We start from the raw sequence: 27,886 nt of genomic DNA on the forward strand, positions 1-27,886 counted from the left end.
TGGCATTTGTGTGGCTTCTCTCCTGTGTGGATTCTCTGGTGTGTCAGTAGGTTTGACTTACAATAAAAACATTTCCCACAATGCTGGCATTTGTGTGGCTTCTCTCCTGTGTGGACTCTCTGGTGACTGGATAGGCCTGACCTCCAAGAAAAGCATTTCCCACACTGCTGGCATTTGTGTGGCTTCTCTCCTGTGTGGATTCTCTGGTGTGTCAGTAGGTTTGACTGCCGAGAAAAACATTTCCCACAGTGTTGGCATTTGTATGGCTTCTCTCCGGTGTGGACTCTCCGATGCATGAAAAGGATCGACTTGTATGCAAAATGTTTCCCACAATGCTGGCAGTTGTATGGCTTCTCTAATGTGTGGACTCTCTCATGACTGAAAAGTTCTTCTGTAAAGAAGGAAAACAATACTGAATATCAGAGTTAAGAGAGGAAAGTGTTAGCCCAAGATTTAGCCCTACGTTCACACCTCCCTATTTGATATTAAATTAATAACGTTGGGGTGGGTGACCTGAGCAGGACCCTGTCGCAGATGCCCCAAATCCATGAAACGATTATATTCTTATCCATAGGAGCTGGCAAAGAAGAGATTGTGGGGGAACTACCTTGAGGTAATCAGTTGAAGCAGATAGTCATACAGACTGTTGAAAAAAGATTCCTTTAAACATGTGTAAAATATTTTGATTGAAAAGTGGCATCATATCCTGTGAGACGGCCAGAGAGTCCTGAGTCTGAGCACATGGCATGATGCAAGCCAACTGCAGAGGACGCTTCATGCTGTGTGGCACCAGGAGATGGATCACAACCAATACACAATACAGGACACATGTGGATTGTTGTGGATAGGATTGGATTGGAGTTGTGTATAGAAGAGATGGAGAACATGATGGAAGTCGGTGAAGAGAGCTTGCAAATATTTTGATTATATTGCAACTGAAGATAGAGAACCTCCAAAGATTCGGATGAAATCAACTGTGTCTGTGACTTATTTTTAAGTGTGAAATGTGGCCAGTGCATTGCCAATACCTGTATCTGGAAAGTTGTTTCCATACTGTGCTATGTTATTGTTGAGCTGCATCTGGGAGCATCGTGCTCACATTGCGCTGTACATTGGCTTGTGAACGGGACTGGAATTCAGAGCAACAATGACCTGAGGATCGGTGTGGTAATCCCTTATGTCTGCGGTATTTGCACCAAGCACCCATTGCATTCAATTTGATTTTGGACCATATTTTCCCCACCCAGGAAACTTTCTAAAACGATTTAAACCTTTTAGAAAACTCGGGTTCTGCCCACTAGCAACCATTTCAGTATAAATATTGCAGTCCAGTTGCAGACAGACACTCTGTTGGTTTACATTGCTAAACGCCTCACTACACTCGCCAGCTCCACTTGCCATGGGAGTTACTGACGTCTCTCCCCATTGTGGACCCTCAGCAATTGGAATCAAGTTCTGTCTAGGTTACGTATTACCATTAGCAAAGCCTAACATCTATTCACCACTCCTACCTTTGTTACCTAGTTCTTGTGTGTTTGTGTGAACACCTATATGTGTGTGCATGCGTGTACAGTGCACCTGTGTCATACGCGGGTACGCCTTACGCGGATTTCAGCATACACTAAAAGCCACACTGGGAAAAGGGGCGGCATGCCCCATAAGGGTTAATGGCGCCTGTGCGGAGCCCCATTCATTTAAATAGGGCTCGAGAATAGATGGGATCCCCCTAACACCGGGGGGGGGGGGGGAGATCAGGAATGGGATGAGTCCCGAGGCCACTGTTGCCCCAATCTCTCCTTTGAGCTAAGTATGAAATTCCCCTGAAAGCATAGCACTTGGGAGTGTCCTCCCCAGACTCCAGCATTTCTGTTAACAAAGGGCCTCCGGAATCACCCATGGAGCTAAGCAAGCTCAGGTTGGAAAAGAAACATTAGACAAAAAGGCATTTTTGTGTTGCCCTTTCTTCTCTTCATAGACATTGCTCATAATTTCTAAATGCAACCCCTTAATATGTTTGAAAACAAGGACCTGAGCTGCTTCTCACAGGTTCGGTTCTTAAAATCTGTCAGGTTGGTGGCTGCCTCCCAATCCCCAAGGCCCCTCTCCTGGCCCTTCCCAGAGGTCCCTTCCTCTCCGCACAGAGCTAGGAGATCCTGGCTTTGCTCCAGCCTTCCCCTCCTGGCTCCCATCTGCCAGATCCCCTTCCCTTTCTCCCTCCGCTCTCCAACCTTCCCTCTTGCCCATCTGCACTGCTTCAGCATCTCATTTTCAGCCTCTCTTCCCTGCCTTTCTATTTTTCACTTTCCCTCCGTCTCTCTGTTACAGACACAAACCCACAGAGTGTGATGCATAAAAGGGATCATAGAGTCATAGAGCTGGAAGAAACCACCAGGGCCATCCAGTCCAACCGCCTGCCATGCAGGAACTCTCAATCGAAGCATCCCAGATCATCCAGCCTCTGTTTAAAGACCTCCAAGGAAGGAGGCTCCACTACACTCCGAGGAAGGAGTGTGTTCCACTGTCGAACAGCCCTTACTCTCAAGAGGTTTTTTCAAATGTTGAGGTGGAATCTCTTTTCCTGTAGCTTGCATCCACTGCTCTGGGTCCTAGTCTCTGGAGCAGCTGAAAACAAGTCAGCTCCCTCCTCAGTATGACATCCCTTTTAGGCCCATTTGTTGAGAAAGGCAGGATAATCAATATACAAATAATTCATTGGCAAAGGCAGAGCAAGGGGGCTGGGACCTGGACTCCAATTTTGGTGAGGGTGAAGTGCCAGGGAGCAGCCTTAAAACAGCCTTAAAACATCTATAAGACAGGCATGGGCTACTGATGGGGTTGGAGGAGATCTCAGGGACAACCCCACATTGTATTGCCGGGGGGTGGGGGGGTGGGAGATGAAATAATATTTTGCCCCTCAACATCCCGAAACATCCCTTTGGGGAAGTGGAGGCCATTTTGCCACTGTTGGGCCCTCTCTGAGCCATTGCAGGCCCAAGGGGGGCTTTCCCCTAAGAAGACTCCCCAGAGCCTTAAAAGGATGGAAGAGGGGCCAAAAGAGGTAGTGTTATCAAGTCTGGAATTTTATAAAAATACCCCCAAAATCCCTATCCCAAAATGCATCTGTGGAGGTAATCAGGTGGCCCCTTTCCCCTGGCATCACTTGGATCATAGAGGCCTCCAAGCAAGTTCTGCATCTATAGGGTGAAGTATGTCTCCTGATGACCCTAATGGAAAGGCATTATGGGAGCTGTCCCTTGGCTGCCATGACCTAAAAGCGGAGAGACCACGTAGGCACCAGCCTCAGTTAGGAGTTGCAAATAGGAAGATTTCCTTCACACCTAGGAGACAGATTTACAGAGACAAGCCGTTCTGGTAGCAATCGTTTTCCCATGACAAAGGATGCCTATGAATCAAGTGATGTGTAAATTTGGTTTCCCTTTTGAGGTAGGACAAAAGCCTCCACTGACTACGTGACTAGGAACCTATTTAAAGTCCAGTTTTTCCTTTGTTCGAAGTTCCATGTTGGTGGCAGGCAGGCACTCTGTCAGTCTGCTTCTCCTGGTTCCACATACCTCTTTCCCCTTTTTTCCTTCAGTGTTGCTGCAGCTACCTTGATTCCAAGGGAAACCATTGCAGGCAAGTATTTCCATTAGCAGGCCTTGTGTTCTCTTTCCATTTTTCCTCCCTTTCTTCTATTAGCCTTGAGTGATTGTATGAGTGAATGTATGTGTGTGAGTGTGTCCCCCTGTGCATCAATAAACTAGATTAAAATTCAAAGACTTTGCCTTTGCCTCAGTTCCTGGAAATTCTGGTCCCTTCGTAAACACTGCTGGGATTCGATCCAACAAGGGTACTTGTAAGGAGCCCTAGATTGGTGTATTGAGCTAATTAATATTCCCCAAAATTTGAGCAGATATCCTTACAAATTGGTGGAGAATGCAGGCAATAATCCCCCAGGATCTGGACACTCCAACCGCGCAATTGGACTGTTCAGAACTTGGAACATAAAGGGAACAGAATTCCAGAGAAAAACTGTTGCAAACGCAGATAAATAGGAAGGAGAGTGAATGTGTTTCTTGTATGAGTGGCCATAAGGGCTAAAGAACTATTTGGGTTGGCTGTACCCCAGTTTCCATCTTTGGTCACACAGTTTGTCGGCTGGCTCTGTGCCTGACAACCCAGTGGCAGTTGTGTGATCACCCCTGGATGTGGTGTCAGCGTAGTTTCCTGACGTCCTAACTTTGTGTTGTCTCTATTGTGGGTGGGGAACAGGCTCTACCCTGCTAGGAATCCCAACAACGCAACCCCAAAATCTAAAATCACTTGCGCTGAAACTTGCCTATGGGAGGTTTGGCAGCATTGAGAACAAAGAACCAACCAGGCTTTACTTCCGAGTAGACCAAACAGCTTGTAAAACCTTTTAGAGGAATCACAGTAACACTACCTCATTTTCCCAAAATCCAACATACACACACGCACCACCTTGCAAAAGGTAAGGCAGGAGAGGGGGGAGACGTCCCCAACCTAGACTGCTTACTGGGGCACAAGGATAGGTTCCAGCCAGCGGGAGGGGCTCCCACAGATCCTGGCTGGAGAGGGGAGGAAACTCCTCGATAAAGGAGGGAGAGGAGAGGAATTTAGGACACATCAAACTCAAATAGGGGGAGACCTAGCTGTGGGACACAAGTTCAGGGGTTTGCTAAGTGACTACAGAGGGAAGGAACCTCTCTTAGGACGGCGCCCCAGAACTTCCACAGTGAACAGACTCAGTTAAGGGAACTACTCGGTCTCTGGTACCCTGGGTAGGGTTGCCATAATTGTCCACTTTTACTAACCCTGGGTCTAGCAGCAGTTGTGTGGCGCTAACTGCAGTAGCGATCCTCAGCTGTTGTGATAGTGAGTAGCAAAGGGTGCTGTCTCCGACCCACGAGTTTTATCAGCTGGCGGGAGAGGGAATCCCATTTGAAGCCAAGCGGGGAGAAGACTCCCACTTACACGCACTCATAAACCCTTTTTCTGGCGGGAGAGACTCCCATTTGAGGCCAGGGGGAGACGGCTCCCCATCCCACCCCCAAGATATATAGGCAGGGACCAGGAGGTCTCGTTTGAATTATTAGCTGGCGGGAGAGGGAATCCCATTTGAAGCCAAGCGGGGAGAAGACTCCCACTTACACACACGCATAAACCCTTTTTCTGGTGGGAGAGACTCCCATTTGAGGCCAGGGGGAGACGGCTCCCCATCCCACCCCTGAGATTGAGTTGTTGGAGGGGCAAGGAGGTCCCAATTTGAGTGGTAGCGAGGGCAAGGCAGTCCCGATAAAGGTAGCAGGAGAAAGCTTCCACAGAAAAGGCTTTGCTGTTGTCCTCAGTGTTCTGAAGGACTGACCAAAAGAGGAGGGGGAGAGGGCTGGCTTCCCTCCGCATAGCATTTTGGAAGACCAGACCTTTCCTCCCAGCCAGAGAGAGATAGCTTCAGAGTTTTCCCACCCTTCCTTCTCTTTTTCCCTCATTTCTGACCCCATTTCCTAATCTCCTCCTTCCTTCCCTTCTCCTCTTTCCCCTCCCATCTTCAACATCCCCTCCTCCTCCTTTTAACAATCCCTTCTTCCCCTTTTCTTCCCAAAGCTTGAGGCTTCTCCCACTCCCTCCTTCCCTTCAAAGGCTTTTCCCAGTTTCCTCTTTACTCTAAAGGCTTTCCCCACCATTCCCTCTTTACTCTGAAGGCAGTAAACGTAGACTAGATCTTGACAGATTAAGCCCTCTCTTGCAGGGAGAGAGAGAATGGGTGAGGAAGAGATACAAGGAGTTAGGATGTTCAAGGAGGAACAAGCACAAAATAGGTTGCATAAGTGGATCCTCAAAAAGGGAACCAACCCCTGGTTGCCAGGAGCATTCATCACAGAGGACCCCTTTGCAACCCTTCTGCAAGCTTACAACCTGAAGACAAAGAGAAAGGGAGTTAAAGGTGTCCCCCAAACTGAAAAAGATAGATGGGCAGCATGGGGGCTGTGGGCTCTGTCACATGACATAGTAGGAGAATACAAAAGACACAAATTGGATGCAGAAATAGCTAAAGGACAAATTGGAGATTTAGTCTCACAAGTTAGAGAAAAGGTGACAGAGAACACCTTACTCGCAAGGACTGCCAACGAAGCTAGCCAGCAAGCTGATCGTGCAGAAAGGGAGATTGCAACTTTAAAATCCAAAACCAAGAGCTAGAGATGAAATTGAGTCGAGCCAAGCAAGCTGCAGATTTCATTTTGTCCCAAAAGACTAAGGAGGCATCACAGGCAGACCACTCCAAGTGCGAAAGCCGCATTAGGGAGCTGGAAGAGAGACTGAATTTACAGGGGGCCATAGTATCAACAGTACAACCAAGCATTTTAGAATCTGCCATGCAGGCAAGAGTCCTGAGCGAACCGCCTTTGCCATCTGAGGCTTGGATTCCCCCTCCCTACAACCCTCAGTGGAGTCCTCCAGTGGTGCCAGGAGCTGCAGGAATTCCAAATGCGAGTTACGGACCCCCATTGGGGCCCCAGGACTCAAAATGGAACTTAGTGCCCACATCTGGAAATCCACACCATGTCAATATAGAAAGAGGACCCCCTTCCCTAAGAAGCCTACAAGAGGAAGGAGGAAATCAGGGACTCTCCCAGGGATGCACTTCTGAAGTCCCAATGGACCCGGTAAAGACCAGGAGCATGGTAGAGAAAAAACAAACCGCTGATGATGGCACAGTCACCAAGACATTTATTGAGACAGTCAGTTGGACTCTCGCAGAGATTAAGACAGTAGCCGACCAGTTGGGGAAGCTGAACACCCAAACCAGAGTCCAGTGGATGTCCACTGTCATTCTGTCTTACCCTAAGGCAAAAGGACAGGATTTGACTCAAGTGGCTAGACTGTGTTTAGATCCCAGCTATACTGGCCCATTTGAGGCAGCAGTCTCCAACTACGACTTAGCTAACCTGGATCTACATGAGTGGATCTATAGGATAGTGCAGATTCTGTGGCCAGGAACTATCCTAAAGGCAAAATACCAGACTGAGATGCAACTGCCAGATGAATCCCCAGACACTTATGTAGCCAGGAAAAAGATGTTGGGGATCCTGTCAGGAGTCATACACTTGAATAGGGAAGGACAGCCAGTGATGAATGATTTAGATATCATTCGTGACATGTATCAAGGACTAAACAGCGCCTCAAAGACCTATCTAGGACCCACTCCGTCCCTCAAGCTCCATAACATGAGCTGGGGAGAGTTCATGGAATACATAAATGAAGCATCCCAAGCATACTGGACCAGGGAAGCACAAATGGAATTGGCCAAGGGAATGGCAGCAGCGACCTCAGGAAAAGGGTCCAGGGCCACAGGGAAGAAGGCAGACAAGGAGGGAGACCCAATCCATACTGTAACTTATCGAAATACAGGGCCCCACTCACAACCATTGCCAGCAGAAAACAACAACAAATTCAGTCTCAACAACCCATTTCGAAAGGATAATAAAGGCCCACCCAGGGGTTCACCTGAAAGAGCTGAGATACCAAAGATGTCAGTCCAGGAAATGAGGGTCAACATTTGGAGGCAGCTCTGTGAACTGGGTTATACAAAGGAGGAACTGGATAAAAAACCTAACACAGAACTCCTGGGAATGCTAGAACAGGCCACCAACCGAAGACGCATGGAAGGGCCAAACCTGGTGAATGTGCCTCCTGCCATGACAAGCAATGAGCGGCCACGCTAGGAATGCCCGGGATCCCTTCGCTCGCGGAGAGCATGGGCAGACCATAGGATCCCAGGGGCTGAAACCCCAACTGCCCAACCCAAAGAAAATATCCTAGCACCCGAAGAACAAAAGCCTCCCATACCACTCCCACGAAGGTCTCTGCCCCACGGAGGCTCCATAGCACCCTCTATACAGAAACCTCCTACGCCTCCTCCACGGATGCATCCACCTTGCCAACAACCAGCCTTTGAGGGCGGGCAAGACAGTGTCCCTGCTGAACCCCCAGTCTCTACAGTACACCCCCAGTCTCCACAGCAGCCTCCCCAATGGGAAGAACATTTGCCCGAGACGCCATGCCCCCAAATTGTGGCCACATGTAAACCAGACTTGTGGGGACGCCCTATGGTAGATGTAAAAATCGGTCCCCAAACTAAGCCAAAGCCAGCACAGATGTTGGTAGATTCAGGAGCTGCAGTGAATACTTTAAATCCTAAATTAGCAGTGATGGGAAAAAAGACACCAGACTGCATGGAGCTAGTGGGATATGGCAAGGGCAGACACCAGTCAGCGATATGGCAAGATATACCTCTGCAATTAGGATGCATAATAGACTCTATACGAGCATGTGCAAACCAGGGAGAGGATGATGGAATTCTGGGAGTAGGCTTCCTCAAGAAAAACAAACTGACATTGGATCTAGCTAATGGCTTCCTTTGGCAGTTACCAGAAGGGCCACTAGTCATATCAGCTATCCACAGATGTGCAGCTTTGAAAGCACCGGCCCCCCTTTTCCCCATTGCTAGCGATCCCTGGACAATAGACTTTCCCGAGGTGTGGATCAAAGACAAGATGGAATGTGGGAAAGTAAAGGGAGCATGCGTGCTCATTGAAGGAAAGGATCCCCCACCACAAAAACAGTATAGATACCCTCGTGAAGCCGAGGAAGGAATAGCCAAAACAATTGAGGGATTGCTTAAATGGGATGTTATTTTACCCATGCAATCGGTGTGTAACTCCCCACTTTGGCCTGTGCTGAAGGCAGATGGAGTTACATGGAGAATGACGGTAGACTTCAGGGCGCTTAACGCAGTGACTCCTCAAGTAGCTCCAGTGGTGGCCAAGTACAATGAGATCTTAGCAGCAATTGCAGCTGGGGCAAAATTCTATAGTGTCATCGACTTAGCCAATGCTTTCCACTCCATCCCACTCCACGAGAGTTGCTATTACAAGTTTGCTTTTGAATTTCGGGGAACACAAATGGCGTTCAAGAGAGTCACTCAAGGTTTTCATTCTAGTCCCAGTATATGTCATTCACATGTAGTGAAAATGTGGACAAAGTTGCGCCCTACATCGCGCCCACACGTTTTGTCCTACGTGGATGACATACTGGTCCACTCAGATTCACAGGAAAAGACCGCTGACATAACGAGGGAAGTGTTAGAGCTCATTAGGGACACAGGATTCAAAGCCAATAGGGAAAAGGCACAGCTGGTAAAAACTCAAGTCAAATACCTAGGGTTGTTTCTCCAAACAGATTGTAGGACCCCCGATTTGCAACGAGTAGAGACCATTGGGAAGCTTCCTGCCCCCACAGACGTAGCCTCCTTAAGAGCCTTGCTAGGTACCTTTAACTTCTCCAGGGAGTTCATAGAGGCATTTGCTATCAAAGCCAAACCCCTGTATGCGCTGTTAAAGAAAGGAGTAGAATGGAGGTGGGGGCCGGAACAACAGGAAGCCTTTGCCACACTGAAGAAAGACCTGGCCAAAGCACCTGCTTTGGTGCATCCTGATGTGAGACAGCCCTTTTACATTCAGCTTGCAATAGCTGACAACCATGTTGGGGCCATACTCACGCAGCTCAGAAATAATGTGCACCGGGTAGTGGCTTATGCTTCAAAGAATCTCACACCCACAGAAGTAAAGTTCAGCCCATGTAAGAAAAACTGCTTAGCTCTGGTGTGGGCTCTGACACGATGGGAGTTCATCATAGGAGGAGCAAAAGTAATAGTACAAACTCCACATACACCCTTAAAGTTCATATTGTCTGGAAAGATACAGGATGGACAGGTACACAGCTCCAGAATAGCAAAATGGACCATCGAATTGCTAAAAAGGGATGTGGGCTACCAGAGACAAGCCCCTTATGGATTGGTCGTCAGTGGGTCTGAGCATGAATGTCCAGTGCACCTCAATAACCAGAGTGATTGGCCAGTAAATGCAGGACAGTCTTTAGCAGAGGCACTGCAAGCCAAGTTCATGTGTTGGTTCTGTGATGGGTCGTCTTCATGCCCTGAAGGCACACGGCTTACAGGATTTGGAGCAGTTCGGGTAAATGATGGGCATACTCTACAAGGGGCAGTGAGACCGCATTCTAGCCAAGCCGCAGAGGTAGAAGCACTTTGTGCGGTTTTAGAATTCGAGGACCCCCATGTCCCACTAGCAATTTACACAGACTCCCAATGGACAGTAAACGCAGCCATAGAGTGGCTCCCAATATGGAGAGATCGGGGTTGGAAAACCAACGATGACAAGCCAGTCACACATGCTGAAAAGTGGCAAGCCACAGCTGATCTGATTTTAAGGAGAACTGCTCCTACGTGGGTCTCGCATGTAAAGGGACACCAGAAGGGAGCAGGGGAGGAAGCACAATGGAACAACAAGGCAGACTCTCTTGCCAAGGAAGCAGCAGCTACCACTCCAATGGCCCCCATAAATGTGAAACCAAAGGAACCCATGCTTCCTGCCACGCTAGATTTGGCACAGTTGCAAAAAGGGGATAGTGAGATAAAAGACTTGATGTCAGCAGGGAAGGATCCCACAGGAAAACTTAGCATTATACAAAAGGAAGGAGTATGGTGGGCCATGGAAGAAGATGGTACACATCATTGGATAGTACTAGCTGAAGTTAGGGGAGATCTCATTCAATTTGTGCACAACATAGGGCACAGAGGGAAAGCTATCACTTTGGAAAGGATAAAAGAAACAGGATGGTGGCCACGTATGAAAGAGGATGTGGACCAGTGGGTGGACAACTGTCTCTCTTGTGCTATGGTGAATGCAGACAATAGTGGTCCCAAAGCCCCTATCCGTCACCAGCGCATTGAGGGACCATGGGCCAGGCTACAGATAGATTTCATCGGTCCTCTGCCAGTCACACCCAGACATCATAAGTACTGCCTAACCATCATTGATCCATTCAGCAAGTGGATCGAGGCTTTTCCCACACGCGACAACACTGCGGCCACCACAGCCAGAGTGTTGTTCGATGGAGTCTTCACTCGGTGGGGACTGCCTCAATCCTTTGTGATAGATCATGACTCAGGCAGCCATTTTACTGGAGAGGTCATGCAGGAGCTCTGCAGAGCTCTAGGAATCAAACAACGGTTTCATGTTGTCGCCCACCCACAGAGCTCAGGTCATATTGAGAGAACTAATAGAACCCTGAAAGAGGCCATGAAAAAGGTGGTTAAGGCATCCGGAAAGGACTGGGACGCAAAACTCCCCATAATACTGATGGCCCTTAGAGGAACTACAGCTTCCCACGGCTTCACACCGCACCAAGTAATGACGGGCAGGAAAATGATCATGCCAGAAGCCTTCTGGTTAAACACCACAATTCCCTCTGACATGGAGCCTGTGATCCTAAACCATGAGTGGATCAAAACCCTCATAGAAAGCATCCAACAGACGCATAGATTGGTGGCTGAAAAGTTGGGCCAGAACATGCAAGCCATGGATAGAAGGTTGGGATGGGTGCGAAATCCCCAGGTATGGGATCCAGGCCAGAGGGTGATGTACAGAAATTTCTTCAAGCAGAAACACAATCTAGCAGCGAGATGGCTGGGTCCAGTGGAAATCACAGAACGAATTTCCCCTTCAGTTTACCAAGTGTGTATCCCTAGCCGCCATGGAACCAGACTGAAATACTTTCATGCTTCCCAGTTAAAAGAATGGAAAGGGGGACCAGCCCCTGTGCGGACAGTTCAGCCAGAGCCCCCTCCTTTGCCCACCATTGATCTGTCTCAGACCTTTGTTAGCTTATACCGAAGTCCAGGGCGCCCATAGTAAGCATGCCTCTCTATCTTCCCACAGGGGCAAGAGATGGCACAGGGCGCCTGGAGGTTTGAGATCCTAATGTTAATGGCTGCTTTGGGAAAGGAATCTCAAAACCCCTAGGCATGGGCAGAGTTTCTTGTTCCCAAAGAATTGGCTACCAGAAATGATCATGGACATAAAGGGTTGCAAAGCCCATCATCCTATGTGGCTTAGCACATACATTTGGCTAGTAGCAAATTGCCTTTTCTCTTTTGGTTATTGACATAGATTCCTAGAGGTTTCTAAGTTGTTGTTCTTTCCCTTTTTCAGACCCAAAAGTTTAAGTGAAGTAAAAAGCCCCACTCCATTAGTTTTGGCTAGATCACTTTGTTTAAGGATCCTGTCTTCAGCTCTTTTCCAGTCAGCTTCTCCCATGTGGATTTTCCACCTCATAAAGGAGTTTGTCTTTGTTTAAAGTTGTCCGTCCCCACCTTTCTCCCTAATAGATCAGAGCCCCCATTATTTGCTAGTCTGTTCTGTTGTTATGTGTGATAGTTTTGGATTTACAAGAGAGGGTAGTCTGTTATAGCCTTGTTTGTTTTAGAGAGAACTATGGCTTGATTCGGAGGTGAGTGCCTTCCGTTTTCACCTATAGACATTAATTGGAAAGAAAAAAAAACCGATCCTGTTTAGCTGGTTCTTTATCTTGGCAAGGAAGAGAAGAGCTTTGGAGTCTCCTCCACATGATAAGGGCAGTTTAAAAGGTGTTGCTGTGTTCTAGTCTTTGGAATATGGTTGTTGAGTATCTCAAAAAGAGTGTGTGGCTGTGAATCCAGAGGTAGAGTGGTGGTAGTTTTGTTTGTCTGTTTATTTTTCTTCCCAGGAGTTTCTAGTTTTCTCCTTTTGAGCAAAATCTGGGTTGGTCTAATGCTATTTTCGGATCATAACATGTAGGTTTACTTCTTTTGGGGTACCTCAACTCTACAGACAAAGAAACTCTAACATTTCCCTTAATTTATACTCTGTACTTGGTGGTACTTAGAAAAACCTAAGTCTCATTTCTTCTCCACTGGCTGGTTATCCTGAGCGTTTTGTTTCCCTGTTCTCCCTCTCTCCCTGAGAAGCTCATTTGCACAACACAGCAAGCTGTGAGAGAGATTGGGCCAGGCAGATCTTACTAGCATGGCAAAAGGATTGTGTGTTCCATCACCCCCAGTGATAGTTTGCTGACTACATAACTTAGGCCCCTTTCAGACTGACCCATAAAGCCTGGTCAGATCCGGGTCGATCCGGAAGGCCCCTCTTCGGGTCTACCCGGTCGCGAGTGCCCATTGCTTTTCCACCTTCGAAGCCACCCGCGGCAGTTTGACCCGGGTGAAAGTTCATATTCCCGCAATCCGAATAAATATGGGGCGCCTTACCCGGTCATTTGCGAACCTGTTCAGTTTTTCCGCATGTTAAGATCTGTCAATCAAGTGACGTAGGTGGCGACGTAGGTGCTGACGCACCCGGAACAGACCGGGGATTTTTTTTTTCTTTTGCTTTGGGTTGAAAGATTGTGCGCATGCGTGCGTTATGTATTCACCCCGTTTCTTTCCCCTATTGTTTTTTTCGCTTCGATTCATGTTTCCGAACATTAACCGTCCCTTCCCCGGAAAGATTTCATTCTGATTGAATCTTCAACTTCAACTTAAAAAAAAATTACTGTAATTTTTGAAAACATATGCGCATGTGTGTGCTCTTTTCCCCCTCAGTTCTTATTTCTTCCCGTTTATGAACATTCACAGTTCCGCCTTTCCCGGAAATTTTGCATACGTACCTCACCCTCCCCTTTTAACACGAAAAAATAACATTATTTTCAATTTTGAAAGCTTATGCGCATGCACGCCGTTTCTTTCTCGCGAGGTTCCCAACAGTCACGTGTCTTTTTTGTTTTTGTGTTGGTTTACATGTTTACTTCCGCTGTTGGCAATTGCCTTGCGACCACACATCTGCTGTCGCCATTTTGTCCGGCATTTGCAGTTCCAACAGTAAGAGCGGAAGATGCATCCCTTGTTGTATCTCATCCTGGCCCAACAAGCTATAATCAGGTCTGTTGTTGCGTTGTTGCGGCGCAGGCATAGGCGCCTCCAACAATTCTACTGTATGCTCGCTGCGAACAGGAGGAGGGCGAGTAGGAGGAAGCACGCTCGCAGGAAGAGTAGCCTCGTGGTTGGTCGCCTTGCCCAGCAAACTGTAGCGACTGTGGGTGGGAGAATTTCCCAATGTCTCCGGCCATTGCCCAGGAGGTGGTGGGTCTACCCACACGAGACGGACTTCTGGCCGAAGCTGTTATGCACCGTTTGGTCCGATGAAAAATGGATAGAGCATCTGAGGATGCCTAGGAGGCTTTTCCTGCTTATTGTCGAACAGCTGCGTCCGGAGATCTGCAGGGAGGACACCCGTCTGCGCTCCGCCATACCGGTGGAGAAGAGGGTGGCAATCGCACTTTGGATCCTGGCTAACCAGGGGTCCTATGGCACAGCGGCCACCCGGTTCGGCGTGGGGAAATCGACAGTGTGCACCATTTTTATTTCTGTAGTCCTGGCTATAGAGAAAGTCCTCCTTCACAAGACAGTGTACCTCGGGGACCACAGGAAGGTAATTAATATTGCTATTGCTGCCACTGATTACACCCTTTAGGGTAGGGAAAAGTCTAGATGCATTATTAACAAACTGTGAGCAAACCTTGGCTTTAGGGTGGGGATACCATAAATGTTATTATTTACCTACTTGCCATTTTTCTCATAATATTGCTATGATTACTTCCCATTCTTTCCTGGGATTTGTTGAAGGCGGTGTAAGTCTTCCTTCCCCCCTTCTTGCAGATCTTCTTGTATATATTCCTGCTTTGCATATAATAGTAACTACAACAACACTAACCTCTAAAGTTATTATCATTCAGCAATGGTTCTAGGTGGGGTGACACGCTATATCTATTTACATACATGCAGGTTTGTTCCATGACTGCCGACCTTTAGCCTTGCTGTGCTATTTACAGGTGTGCTGTTTCTATTCCAGATCATGGCAGGCTTCGAGGCTATGGGATTCCCACAAGTAATCGGGGCTGTTGATGGGTGCCACTGTCACATCATTTCGCCAGTGCGTCAGGGTGGGGAGTATATCAACCGCAAGGACACGTACAGCATGCTGTTGCAGGGAACAGTGGACCACACTGGACTATTCATCAATGTGTGCATTGGATGGAGCGGGACCTCGCATGACGGCTTCGTTTTCCGCCACTCTTCCATCTACCAAACCATGCGTGCAGGCCTGTTTGTGCCAGGGAATCCTACTGTCACCATCTGTGGCAAGCAGGTGGGCCCACTGCTTATTGCAGATGCAGCATATGGGGTGAAAAACTGGGTCATGACCCCATTCAAAGGCACTCTCCAGCCGCGCCAGGCCCTGTATAATCGCCACCTCAATAGAGCCAGGAACACGGTGGAACGTGCCTTTGGCCGCTTGAAGGCAAGATGGCGGTGTCTCACCGCACCATTGGAGCTGGCAGAGGAGAACGTTAACTCTGTCATAGTGGCATGCTGTGTTCTCCACAACCTCGTGGAGACTGGAGGGCGCATTTTGGAGGGGGCACCATCTCGGCCAAGGCGATTTGTGCTTAATGCTGCCAGTTTACGCACTGCAAACGCCGACCAGGAAAAAGCAGATGGTGTGCAGACAAGGGAGGCACTGGTGCAGTATTTCTGGGATTTAAAGCATCGGGTCCCTTAAACACTTGTCTACCACCGCGGTTTTGTGTTTTTTTCTCTTCACTGTTGCAAAAATAAAGGTTTGCCTTTGCTATTCTTTATGTTTTCCTTTTCTTCCTTGGAAACACAACATGCCATGAGCGTGCTGCGAGATTGGGTGCGCGTGTTTAGGGATGTCATGACATTCACCCTGCATCTCCTTCTAGTGTAGGTGGGAGAGCGGAACTGTGAGAGCCATCACATGCCACGTTCAGTGGAAAAAGCTTTGCACTCCCATTCAGTTGTGCAACTTTAGGTTATAGCTTGATGGTGCATAAATCTCCTCCCATTACATTGTCTGCAGCTTTGCTGTGTTGGAACAGTGGAGGCCCTGACCACATGCACAGTTGTGCATTTCGCTGGTTTAATAAGCCACACCATTTGTTCCCTGTCCCAGCAACTACCAGCATCCCCCAACTTGCAATGCACTGGCCTCGCATGGAGCACCCCAATACAGGCCATAGTACAGATTGTGTCCTGCAGAATTCTTTAGGAGGGAGGAGGGAGAAGTCTGGTTTCCTGAATAGGAAACAAGATCCAACCCTTTCTTCATGCAAGCGTTTACACAACATGTAACTGCCAAAAAAAATTGATAATTTATGCGCATGCACGCTATGCGCATAGTTTTAGGCCGCTCTGGGCCACCGTAGGGGAGGGGGAGTGATGTCACCGGCTGCACTCCTCCTCTAACGGCGCCAAGCTTGAGTTGACTACATTGTAACAATTTACCTGTGGAGCCCTCCAGCCATTGGCTAACAGGTGTAGGGCTACTTTTTGAAACTTTGGGCCCATGTGTGCGCAGAGTCTGTCCGTTGGGGGAAGATGGCGCCGAGGAGGCTCGCAAGGATCGAGCATTGGACGGCACAAGAAACCGACCTCCTGCTCGATTCTCTCAGCCGTACAGATGCGGGGTTGAGGCGGCTAATGCGATCCAGCAGCCGCCCCAACCTCCATCTGTACGAGAGAGCCTCCCGGCACCTCGAAAGGCACGGTTGGAGACGGCTTCCGGTGCAATGCCGGACCAGGTTCAAAAATCTTAAGGCTGCTTTCTTCAAGGCCCGGGACATCGCCCAGGGCAGCCCCCCGCGACATGTCCGCCCGCCTTTCTACCAGAGGCTGGCGGACATGTGGCGGAGGGCAGGGCGGCCTGCAGCTCGGGAACGGAGGCCCCCGCCAGGTAAGTGTCAAAGGTTTGGCTACCGGTGGGGTTGCGCGGTGGGGTTGCACAAGTAGGGGGACGGAATGACTAATTGTGCGCATGATCCTTCCTTGAGACCTCCGTTTATTTTTTTTCAGCCCCCGCCTCTGATCGGGGAAGGCCAAGGAGGAGGAAGGGGTCCCGGCGCCGTGAGCCTTCTTCCTCGCCGTCTTCCGAAGAGGAGGAACAGGAGGAGGAGGAAGAGGAGGAGCCCTCCGTGTTGGGAGAGGAGGGAGAGGACGAGGCACCTGCTGTCCGCGAGTCACCAGCGGAGGAGGAGGAGGAGGAGGCGGGGCAGATCGAGGGTACGTTGGATCAGGGAATGTCACGCAGGAGTTTGTTTATGGAATTAGTTGCCAAGGAAGAGGAAAACTAGACCGTGGGACACTATGTGGTCATCCACTCTGACCCTTCCAAGGGAGGTGTTATAGAAGCATATTGTGCTGTCAGGCCCCATTTCTGTTCTGTTGGAGGTAATGGCAAAGCAGTTGCTACGAGGTATGTTAGGACGCCCCCACCCCCCCACACCCCCTGCGGCCGGTTAAACTGTCAAACAACAAACCAAGTAATGTGTACTTAACTATTCTGTCATACCCAACAGCTGAGGAATCGCAGTCGCAGCCTGGACCGTCCCATGCTGCTGGGGTCGCTGCAGCGGCACCACCCGCACTTTGTGAGTTGCAAACATGTTTGCTCTAGTTAAATCTTGGGATTTAAGTCCTGCAGTACTATTAGCGGGAAGCAAGACTGTAGACAATTGTGCATGTATGTGTCCTGTCTATTTCTAGCAAGCTGACACATCAGTGTACATGTATGCTTTTTTGTGTGGATGAGTGCATGCCACAAGGCGGTTGCCACAAGCAGGGCAACACTGTGGCACCTAAGTGTGGAAAGACTGCTGTTACATGTCTGCTAAAGACATCATGTTAAGAGGAATACTAGATAGAGTAGTTTTGATGCTAGTGAATATGTGACTGGCACTTTGGGGTGAAGAGAGTGTTGACACATCTATTTGTTCTTGTTTGCTGTCTGTAGGGTACTCCAATATTCTGTTGAGAGTAGGGGCCCAAGACCAGAGGCTGGCCCTGATGGAGAAGAGGCTGTCCAGGCTTGAGGGCCTGGAACAGAGAGTGGAGAGGCTGGAGCGTGTCCTGCGCCAGCGCTGGCCGGAGGACTTTGAGGATGTGTAAATAGTTAATATATTGTGTGTGTGTACATTGTAAATACACAGTTTGTATTTTTTGAAAGAATGTTTCCTTGTGGTCATTTTGCAATGCTACTTGTCTGCTGGAGACATACATATTACACACATGTTTATAGAACATTGGTTTTATTAGGCCACCTCAAAACTAAGGACTAAGAGGCCAATATGTAATGTAAAATCATTACAACAATTTAACTCCTTGTCAGGAAACATTTGCAATGTAAAACCATTACAACCATTTCAGTTAACAACATGATACACGTCAAATGTGGAACCATTACAACTAGTCATGTAAAAATTGTCATGAACAGTTCAACCAATGTAAACATTGGAAGTAAGGCAGATGTTATGTAACATGGTCCAAAACTTTAATCATGGGGACAGTGTTACCGGCTTCTTAATCCTGCGGATGGGCCTGGTACTTGGTCCAGGAACCGCACCCCCAGATGATGCTGTAGACCCTCCCTGAGACTCCTGCTGGCTGGCAGAAGGGCCAGGAGGGGAACTATTTGATGGTTGCATGGAGCCCGGGGAACGCTTAAAGCGCTTCTTCCTCGGCATACCAGTAGCATTGCCTTGGGTACCCTGCGACTCCATCAGCTTGTACATTTTCTCCATTATCTGGTTGCTAGCCAGCAGAGCACCAGTTAGTTGCTGCATGCTCTCTCTGTCCTCAGCAATTAGCTGTGTCATGACGCCTAGTGATTTATCTTCCCTGGCCTCCTCTTTTTGACTCTCCTCCCGCAAAAAACCCAGAAGCGAACTCATCTGGGCAGCGGACTGGGTGGCAATCTTCTCAAGGGCCGCAGTGGCAGAGTCCCTCACCTTCTTGCGTTTTATGAGGGCCAATCTCTCCGCAGGAGTCATCACTGCTAGGGGGTTCATGATGGCACAAGCTGAAAGAGAAAAGGAATTGTAATAGGGAACTGTAAGTGGTGAGGCAGGAAGGCAAAGGAAGAAGACATTACCATTGTGGGCCAGCTATAGACCTGTGTATGATGATATCCCATGAGGGCAAAAATTACTATTGTTGTTATTGTTTGAGGACAACAGCATTGGCCATCCCAAGGCGGATGCCTGGCCATTAGCCCAAGGTTTGCAGTGGGTTAATGGTGCTGAAGCGCCTACCCATTGTTTATGCCCTTCTACAAGCGGAAAACAATTAAGAAACCAGTTCCACAGGTCCCACTCTCAAAGGGTGTCCCTTTTCCTGACCTTCTAGCGGCTAGAGGAGAGCAAGGGGAATATCAGCCTTTACAATTAAAACAATTACAGTTGAGGCTACCCTCTATTCAGCAGTCCACACTCGATTTCCATAACAAAAGTAAGGGTGGAAGATTTTGAATGGCATTCTCCAGTCTTTTATAGTAGGCACAGCCAGGGTTGAAAACAAACCTGATATTCCAGTTTGAGGGGAGGGGGGGAAGGGAAATGGCTGCTGGGGGAACCCCAGACTTTTGGGGTTTGCCATGTGCTACCTCCGTGGGTGATAAGGGGAAGCTCAGGTTGACCAGTGCTTGTGATTTTATGCCAAGATTACTGTGTTAATAAAGGTTCTGGTAGGATGCAATTAATGGAGGGGAGCCCATACATCTAATGTATTTTGAACACAGCCTATACACACACCATATGCAAAGCAGAAGCCGAAAGTGCATGTTGTCATCAATGGAGAACCTACCATTGCTTCCTGCCCGGGTTTGGGTTTGGTTTCCGTTAGACCCCGAGCTGCTGGCCGCTGGTTCCTGCTGCTGCAGTTCTCGCACCAGGGTCTGCGGATCAATCTCCTGCAGCACCAGATTGATCTCCTGATCTGGATCCGGAGTAATAACGGTCTCTGTAAAGCGGAGATAAAAATGCACAGTAAACCAGCCTTGCTCGGATGCCACAGGCACACGGACACATACACAGAAACGGTGTTCAGGGATTCATGAGCTGCTTTCCATTGCGGTGGAGGGCCACATAAGGGGGCCTGGCACACAGCGGAAACCGACTGCTCAATTGGCAAAACTCTAGTGCATATAATATGGAACACATGCGCACATTCTTTCAAAACTTTTTTATAGAGGACATTAGTATTTGCATGTTACCTTGCGAAAACAGATCCTGCGAGTCCGCCAAGGGAGCCTGCGAATCCGCAAAGGGGTCCTGCTCCGTGATGGGTCTAGAGGGCCCTTCCTCCACCAGCTCGAGGTTCTCGCTGTCGTGGTACGTGACTTCGGTCTCGTCCGAGACCCGCTTTGCCTCCACGCTGGCATCCCCCGCCAATATTCTGCGAAGCTCGTGGAAGAATGGCATTTCTACTGCGCCGCTTCCGCTCATCCTCGATTTTTGATATTCCTCCTTAAATTTTCTTTTCAATGCCTTAGATTTCGTTCGGCATTCCTCCGCATTTCTGTCATGGCCCCTCCTCCGCATTTCTGCGGCGATGTTTTCAAACACATCTATGTTTCTGTGATTCTCCCTTAGTTGCTGCTGCACCTTTTCCTCCCCCCACAGCGCTATTAGGTCCACAGTTTCTGCATGTTTCCATGCTATCCCCCTACCAGATGATTTCCTGGCAGCCATCTCGCCATGTGCTTGCGTTCCCGCCATTGGAAAGGGTCGTGATGATCCTACCAGCTCGAGGGTAGAAACAGCAATGGCGCCAAGCCCCCAAAAAGGGGGAGTGGGCAAATTTGAAAATGAGGGAGGTCCGGGGTTGGCATCGCCCACCTGGCAGGTTAAAAGCCTCGCCATTGGCTGGGCAGCCAATAGGTGCCCACCAGGTGACCCTAAATTGGGGTTAGGTCACATCCGCCGTCTGCTTGGGGGAGGTGCCACTGAGGGCGAGGGATAAGGGGCGAAAGGTTATTGGTCAAGTTTCTGGGCATCCACCCACAACCTGGCATGGCATTTTGGTATGGCGCTCGCAGGAGTGGCGGCCAACATGTAGAACTGCACATTTCACTTGTGGGGAAACGGGGGGGCGGGTTTCCGGGGCCCATTAAATGTCCCGGGGTGGTGTCCACAAAAGAGAGGGGGGGGGGAAGGGTGTGCTACAACTGTCAAAACACCCCCATTGAAGCGCCCTATTACTATGAAACTGTGCGCATAATCTATCAAAACAGCATTCCAATTAAAAAAAAATTCCAAGGAGACGGGAATGGAATGCTAATCACAAGGGAAGGAGAGGTGGGGCAAAGGGTGCACAGTAACCAGTTTAGAGGGGAGAAAGGGTGGGGGACTGCCGGCCAGTCAGCCTTCTCTCAGCGGCCCCAAATACACACATCGGCGCGCATAATCTGTCAAAGCGGCTGCTTAAACAAAAAAAAATAGTTGCTGGCGGGAGCCGGCTACAGCGACACGAACATGTGAAGGAGAGCGAGGGGCGACCGTGGGTGCACAGTTACCGGCCGGGGAGAGAGGGAGAAGGGTGTAGTTTCACCTGCAAACCCCTAAGGCACGAATCGGAGAGGCGCGTCTGTGCGCCTAATTTGTCAACGCAACAGTAGTTAAAAAAAAAATTATCCGGGGGGAGCCTGGTATGGATAGCGACGAGGCATAAGAGGGGATGTTCGTTTCGGACAGAAATGCCCACCGCCCGACCTGTCCCTTCTCCAGCCATTGGTTTGTACGTGGGCGGGAAGGTCTGCGGCTGCGCAACATAGCGCTCGAGAGTGAGGGGGTCATGAGGGGCGGGCTTTACTGCCCGCCCACAGCAACCCGGCCCTCCCCCTGCAACTGCCCCGATCACGACCGGGGCGAAGTTCATATTTCCAGGAACCGGTTTTTTTGAAAAAGTAATGGTTTATAACCCGGTTGCAAAAAACCCGCGCTAGGGGCCATTTAACACGGAACGGGTGTGCAAGCCCCGGATTCGCTTGTGTGAGATTCGGGGTGAGTAGGAACTTCACGTGAATGAATCGGTTTCAAAACCGATTTTTTTTGTAATGTGAATGGGCCCTTAGTTTATTTGCTTGTTCATCTCTGTTTTTCTGACTTTCATAGTTTCTGTTAGATGAGCCTCACTAGCAGAGTGCAATCTATCTGCGCAAAGTTCATTCTTCTGTTTGAAAATGGTAGAGAGATTCATTTCCATCTCTCTTTCTGTCCTCTACTGTGCTACCATCCACCCAAAGAAAGTTTTGTCTTTATATCCCATTCTTGTTTGCTGTGTGCGGTCGTGAGTATGTGACTCTGCTAGTCTCTCTGGCCTCTTGACTTTGTTTTCCTTCTTGCCTCCCAAGGAGGGAGGGTGAGTTGGTAAATTTGGGCTTTTACAATCCTTCCTAAATGGCTTTGCTTTAGCACGCTTTCAAATGCTAATTACCCTCCTCTACAAACCAGTTTCAAAAGGATTTTCTCTCACAACCTCTTCAGAGTTCAGGTTGCTGAAAATTACTAAGTTTTCACTTGCTATGCTTTTGTGCATCTTTCCCACGTTTGCTGCACTCTGAAAATGCTCAGGAGTTCTCTTCATCCCCATCTTAAAGGCGAGCCTTGAAGGAAATAATTTTCCATAATAGTTTTGTTCTTTGGCTCCTTCTCTGAGCTGAGAGTTTGTGACCTGAACACTTTCTGGCCTCAAGGACAAAGAAGGTTCTTTTCGAATGCTAAGTAGACGTTCCTCTGCTGGTCAATCAGAGGTGCTACAGGCTCTGGTCATTTTTGTTTTTGTTAGCAAGGGGGGGGGGGAGAGATTAGTACCCTCCTCAGGGAAACTCAAAAGGTTTTGACCTTCCTAGCTGTAAACCCCTCATTGCTCATTGAGGGAAGAAGAGCCTCACATCGTTTTGCTGTTTTGTGTTATTTTGCCAATTATTTTTGTTTTTGTATTAAAGTGGTGGTCAACAATTGATTTAGAGCTTTAGATTGTTTTTCTTTTTGTTTTATTCCACATTTGAACATCAGTTCTCAAATCTGGATTTTGATTTTTGACAAATTGATTCGGTAGCCACATTGTGCGGTTTTATTTTAATAGGACTTTTGGGTTAATTTTGTGGACCTTACCCTTTTTATTTTATTTTTATCGTATTTTATATTAAGTAGAGACTTAGTTTTAAAGTTTTTCTCCTCCTTTTGTTGATTTTGGGTTTTTCTTCTCAAGTTTTGATCAGTCCAGGATTCTGGTCTGATAGCATTGGTGTTTTGTTCCAAATTTACTGCCAGTCTTAAGAATGGGCTGCCATTAATCCTACAGAAAACCCCTAAATGGTTCGGATTTGATACGTATCAGTAAATTGGGCTTCCAGGGGGGGGGGATTTTTAAAAGTGCTTACAGGCTCCTAGCCCAGCCTCCATTGTTTCACAGACATTTTTGACCTTACCATTTGGAGCCCAAGCAGAGAGATGGTCACACTTTCTCAGCCCATGAGAGTTTGTTCTTTTTGTTCTGATTTTTTTTTTAGTGCCTCTGGAAAGAGCCCCTAGTGGTGAAATGTGCATACACCACTTGTTTTGTTTTGGGGTTGTTGTTTTTTGTGTGTGTTGCCAGTCTACAGCCCTCACTGGTCTCTTCAGTTGATAGAGTCCATAGTGAGAGCCAGTCATATCGGCTGCATGTATATATATATATATATGTGTGTGTTACTAATGTCAGCTAGTTTTACTAATATGTTATGCATTGTATATTTACCCTGATACTATTCTCTGGTCTCTAATGACATAATTCTCTTGCATGAGTTTCAGTCTTTTAAAAGCTTCTTTCTATCCAAGATTTCCACAGCCCATGGACATAGATTGTAAAGCCTGTCTCTTTCGGTACTGTCACAGAAAACTGGGTCTTCAAGAAGACTCAGGGGGGAAAGTATGATATGCTATCCTCTTTCCCATCTTCCCCTATGCATGAAAACAATCAAACATCTATTCTTTTCACACTACACTATCCTTGTTCTCCTTCTCTAAGAACCTTCTGAGAAGGTAAGCTCAGTTTCTGATTCAAGACGCAGGCCCAAGCTGCAACTACAGCTGCCACGATGCGGAGATGCACAGCTATACCAGAAGACATCCTGCTTTCTCCTGCCATGTTTGATGTCCTCCAGAGATGTCCTCTAAGATGCACGCAGTGTCTTTCCTTAAGGTGTTTCATCCAGATGGTGCTTTGAAAACTATGCATCCCGATTTGTTCCTGGTCCACATCTGCATCCCTGCTGTACTGCACTAGTTTTTCTTTTAGATGAACTCCACAGGTGACAGCATGCCTGTTCATCAACACACCAGTTTGAAATGCTCGCATTCCAAAAGACCAAACAACATAGGCCTGCAACCTTCCTAGTTCCTGTCACAATGTTTATAGACTCTCTTAATTCCTACAACTTCAACAGAATTTGGCTATTTCATAGACACTGCTTATGCAACCATGCCAAACATATGTGCATCTCAATTCCGGTTCCTGCTGCAACATTTTGTTCCTGCAACCTTAACATTGTTGTGCTGTAATTCCATAGACATTGGTTATGCATCCAGAGTGCATAACCTGGTATCCTAATATGTTCTAACCGCTTTGGTACAGCATCCTACACCAACCAGCGGCGCACCAAGGCGCCGCTTCCAGAACTTTTGGTTTGTCCGTTTCAGAACAAAGTCAGAACTCTGCACCACACTTTCTCCGATCTGGCTCATACTTGATGGACATGTTAGCATACACATCCTACACCACCATACCACAACCACACTGATCCAAGGACATTGGTTCCTATATGAAAATTGCTTGGATATTGGTCCATACACAAAACTACAAGGACATTGGTTCCTGCCCTCAAGAAATTTGGACATTCGTTCCTTTTGGCTATAGATGCCAATCTGATTCTGAACTCTGATATGCTACCTCAAAGCCTTTGGACATTGGTCCTTGGACTCAAAGAATCACATGCTGAAGTTCATACATGCTTGTGTTTTAATGCTTGTATTTGCTTCTCCTTGATTAAGACCATGTTTCAATGCTCATGCAAACTTACATCTTTTTATTCTGTAGATTAGTCATGACTTCTTTAGTTAGTCATTGTTTTTGATGCTTGCTCTTATATGTTTTCATTTTAATTGCTTTTGTTTCTGGATTGCTTTTGATGCTTTCTCTTGTCTGAACCTTTGAATATCATCCCCAATGTGTTCATTTTATATTGCATACCTGTATGGTTACGAGTGTTGTGCGGCTGGGTTCCTGACGTACAATCCACCCAATCCTGGACAATTCTAATGGTGATACTTTGCCCACAATGGTATCCAACTTATGACCTTGACATGGTTCGGAAGTCTTTCATCCTCATGAGGCCATGAGAATGAAAAACTTCCGAGGGGGGGAACTGTTATCAAGTCTGGAATTTTATAAAAATACCCCCAAAATCCCTATCCCAAAATGCATCTGTGGAGGTAATCAGGTGGCCCCTTTCCCCTGGCATCACTTGGATCATAGAGGCCTCCAAGCAAGTTCTGCATCTATAGGGTGAAGTATGTCTCCTGATGACCCTAATGGAAAGGCATTATGGGAGCTGTCCCTTGGCTGCCATGACCTAAAAGCGGAGAGACCACGTAGGCACCAGCCTCAGTTAGGAGTTGCAAATAGGAAGATTTCCTTCACACCTAGGAGACAGATTTAGCAATCGTTTTCCCATGACAAAGGATGCCTATGGATCAAGTGATGTGTAAATTTGGTTTCCCTTTTGAGGTAGGACAAAAGCCTCCACTGACTACGTGACTAGGAACCTATTTAAAGTCCAGTTTTTCCTTTGTTCGAAGTTCCATGTTGGTGGCAGGCAGGCACTCTGTCAGTCTGCTTCTCCTGGTTCCACATACCTCTTTCCCCTTTTTTCCTTCAGTGTTGCTGCAGCTACCTTGATTCCAAGGGAAACCATTGCAGGCAAGTATTTCCATTAGCAGGCCTTGTGTTCTCTTTCCATTTTTCCTCCCTTTCTTCTATTAGCCTTGAGTGATTGTATGAGTGAATGTATGTGTGTGAGTGTGTCCCCCTGTGCATCAATAAACTAGATTAAAATTCAAAGACTTTGCCTTTGCCTCAGTTCCTGGAAGTTCTGGTCCCTGCGTAAACACTGCTGGGATTCGATCCAACAAGGGTAATAATAATAATAATAATAATTTGTTTTATTTATATACCGCTATTCCAAATATTCCCCAAAATTTGAGCAGATATCCTTACAGTAGGAAACTTACTCAGCGATGTGCTGAGTACCATTTGGGTGAGAAAAGCATTAATCTCCATAGCTTCTTCCCATAAAAACCTAGCATTGGCAGTTTAGGATGGGGTTATTAGAATCCTTAGAGCCTGGAGAGAAATAGTGCCTCACTGAACTACAGATTCAAATATTCTACAGGATGTTGCTATCACAATTAATCTAGGCTTGAAAGGGATCTAGGACTCCTAGTAGACCGCAAGTTGAACATGGGCCAACAGTGTGATGAGGCAGCTACAAAGGCCAATGTGATTCTAGGCTGCCTCTATACAAGAATAGTTTCTAGATCAAGAGAAGTAATAGTGCCACTCTATTCTGCTTTGGTTAAGGCTCATTTGGAATAATCCTGTGTCCAATTCTGGGCCCCACAATTCAAAAAGGATGTTCACAAATTGGGGCATATCCAAAGGAGTGCCACCAAAGTGGTGAAGGGTCTGGAAACCATCAAGCTCTATGAGGAGCAGCTTAGAGAGCTGGTTATGTTTAGCCTGGAGAAAAGAAGATAAAGAGTGGATATGATCTCCATGTTTAAACATTTGAAAGGGTGTCCTGTTGCGCAAGGAGCAGGCTTGCTTTTGCTGCAACAGAGAAAAGGAGACACCGCAATGGATGCCAGACACATTGAAAGAGGTTCCACCTAAACCTTAGGAGGAACTTTGTGACAGTAAGAGCACTTTGACAGTGGAATATACTCCCTTAGAGTTTGGTGGAGTCCTCTTCTTTGGAGGTGTTTAAAGAGAGACTGGATGGCCATCTCTTGGGGGTAATTTGAATGTGTATTCCTGCATGGCAGAAGGGGGTTGAACTGGATGGCCCTTGTGGTCTATTCCAACTCTATGAGTCTATAATTCTAGTGGAACCTTAGTGACATGATAATATAGTATGAAAGGACCCTCAGTCTTTATAGAAAGAGCCATGGATTCAGGTTCCTTACCTACAGAAGCCACATTTTCATAATTGTCCATCATTACAGAATTGTACAAAAGTTTCTGTTTCGCCGTCAACAGATTCCATTCATCCTTGGAGAAATATACTGCCACATCGGCAAAGGTCACCTGAAATAGAAAATAGCCCTCATCCAGAGAGTGACAAAGAAAAGGGGAGGAAAGCACATGGTGCTTCCCAAATGTTATTTCATCACTTCAGAAATAAACTTTAAATTCTGTTAGCAAGCAAAAAGCTACTGCCTTTCAGATCAGTTTGTCTTGAATCCTTTCAATATAACATACAATGTAATAAACAATATAATTTAGGCCATGGCTGGGATATTGAGGATGGATTAGGATACTGACTATCCCAACACATAGAGTACATTTAGCCACAAAAGAATTATGGTGCATTTAGCCATTTCTTGCCACATTTCAGAGGCAAAGGTCATTTTAAAAAACAGTTCTGGGGAGCATTCTGGACTTGAAGGCCACTGGGCCACCCCCAATTTAGATCCAGAGATGGTCTCCCATATCCCCAACATTTCACAGACAGGAAAAGCAAGGCACATGTGGACAAGCAACACCAGAAGGTGGTGAGGATGGCCAAGGTTGTTTAGGAGGAAGATCACACAAGCTAGGAAGGGCACAGCAGTTTGCTTTTGCTTCAGCCTCCTGGCAAGGAAAGACCCTGGCAACTTATCTCCTCTCCTGTCCCCATTTTTGAGTTGATGGAGTGCAAACTCCTTGCAAGTCACTTTGCAGCAACCCAAGGCAGCTGAGGAGAAGGGGCAAAGTGGGAGGAGGAGAGAGAAACCGGGACATTTTTGAAAGCCCCTGAAA

The 27,886-nt window shown here is 47.5% G+C and overlaps 1 protein-coding gene across 1 annotated transcript; it reads right to left on the reverse strand.

The window, feature by feature from the left end:
• Positions 1-18,290: 18,290 nt before the first annotated feature.
• On the reverse strand, positions 18,291-20,533 carry LOC149301311 (uncharacterized). The gene is made up of 3 exons (XM_089484367.1): positions 20,040-20,533; positions 19,631-19,786; positions 18,291-18,848 (listed from the first exon to the last, which is right to left on the reverse strand). The coding sequence occupies exons 1-3, from the start codon at positions 20,515-20,517 to the stop codon at positions 18,325-18,327; spliced, it is 1,158 nt and encodes a 385-aa protein (XP_089340493.1). The 5' UTR covers positions 20,518-20,533; the 3' UTR covers positions 18,291-18,324.
• Between the last annotated feature and the right edge of the window lie 7,353 nt (positions 20,534-27,886).

This window comes from Sceloporus occidentalis, unplaced genomic scaffold (assembly GCF_023333645.1).
Source record: "Sceloporus occidentalis isolate IW3139 unplaced genomic scaffold, rSceOcc1.0.p SCAF_21, whole genome shotgun sequence".
NCBI lineage: Eukaryota > Metazoa > Chordata > Lepidosauria > Squamata > Phrynosomatidae > Sceloporus > Sceloporus occidentalis.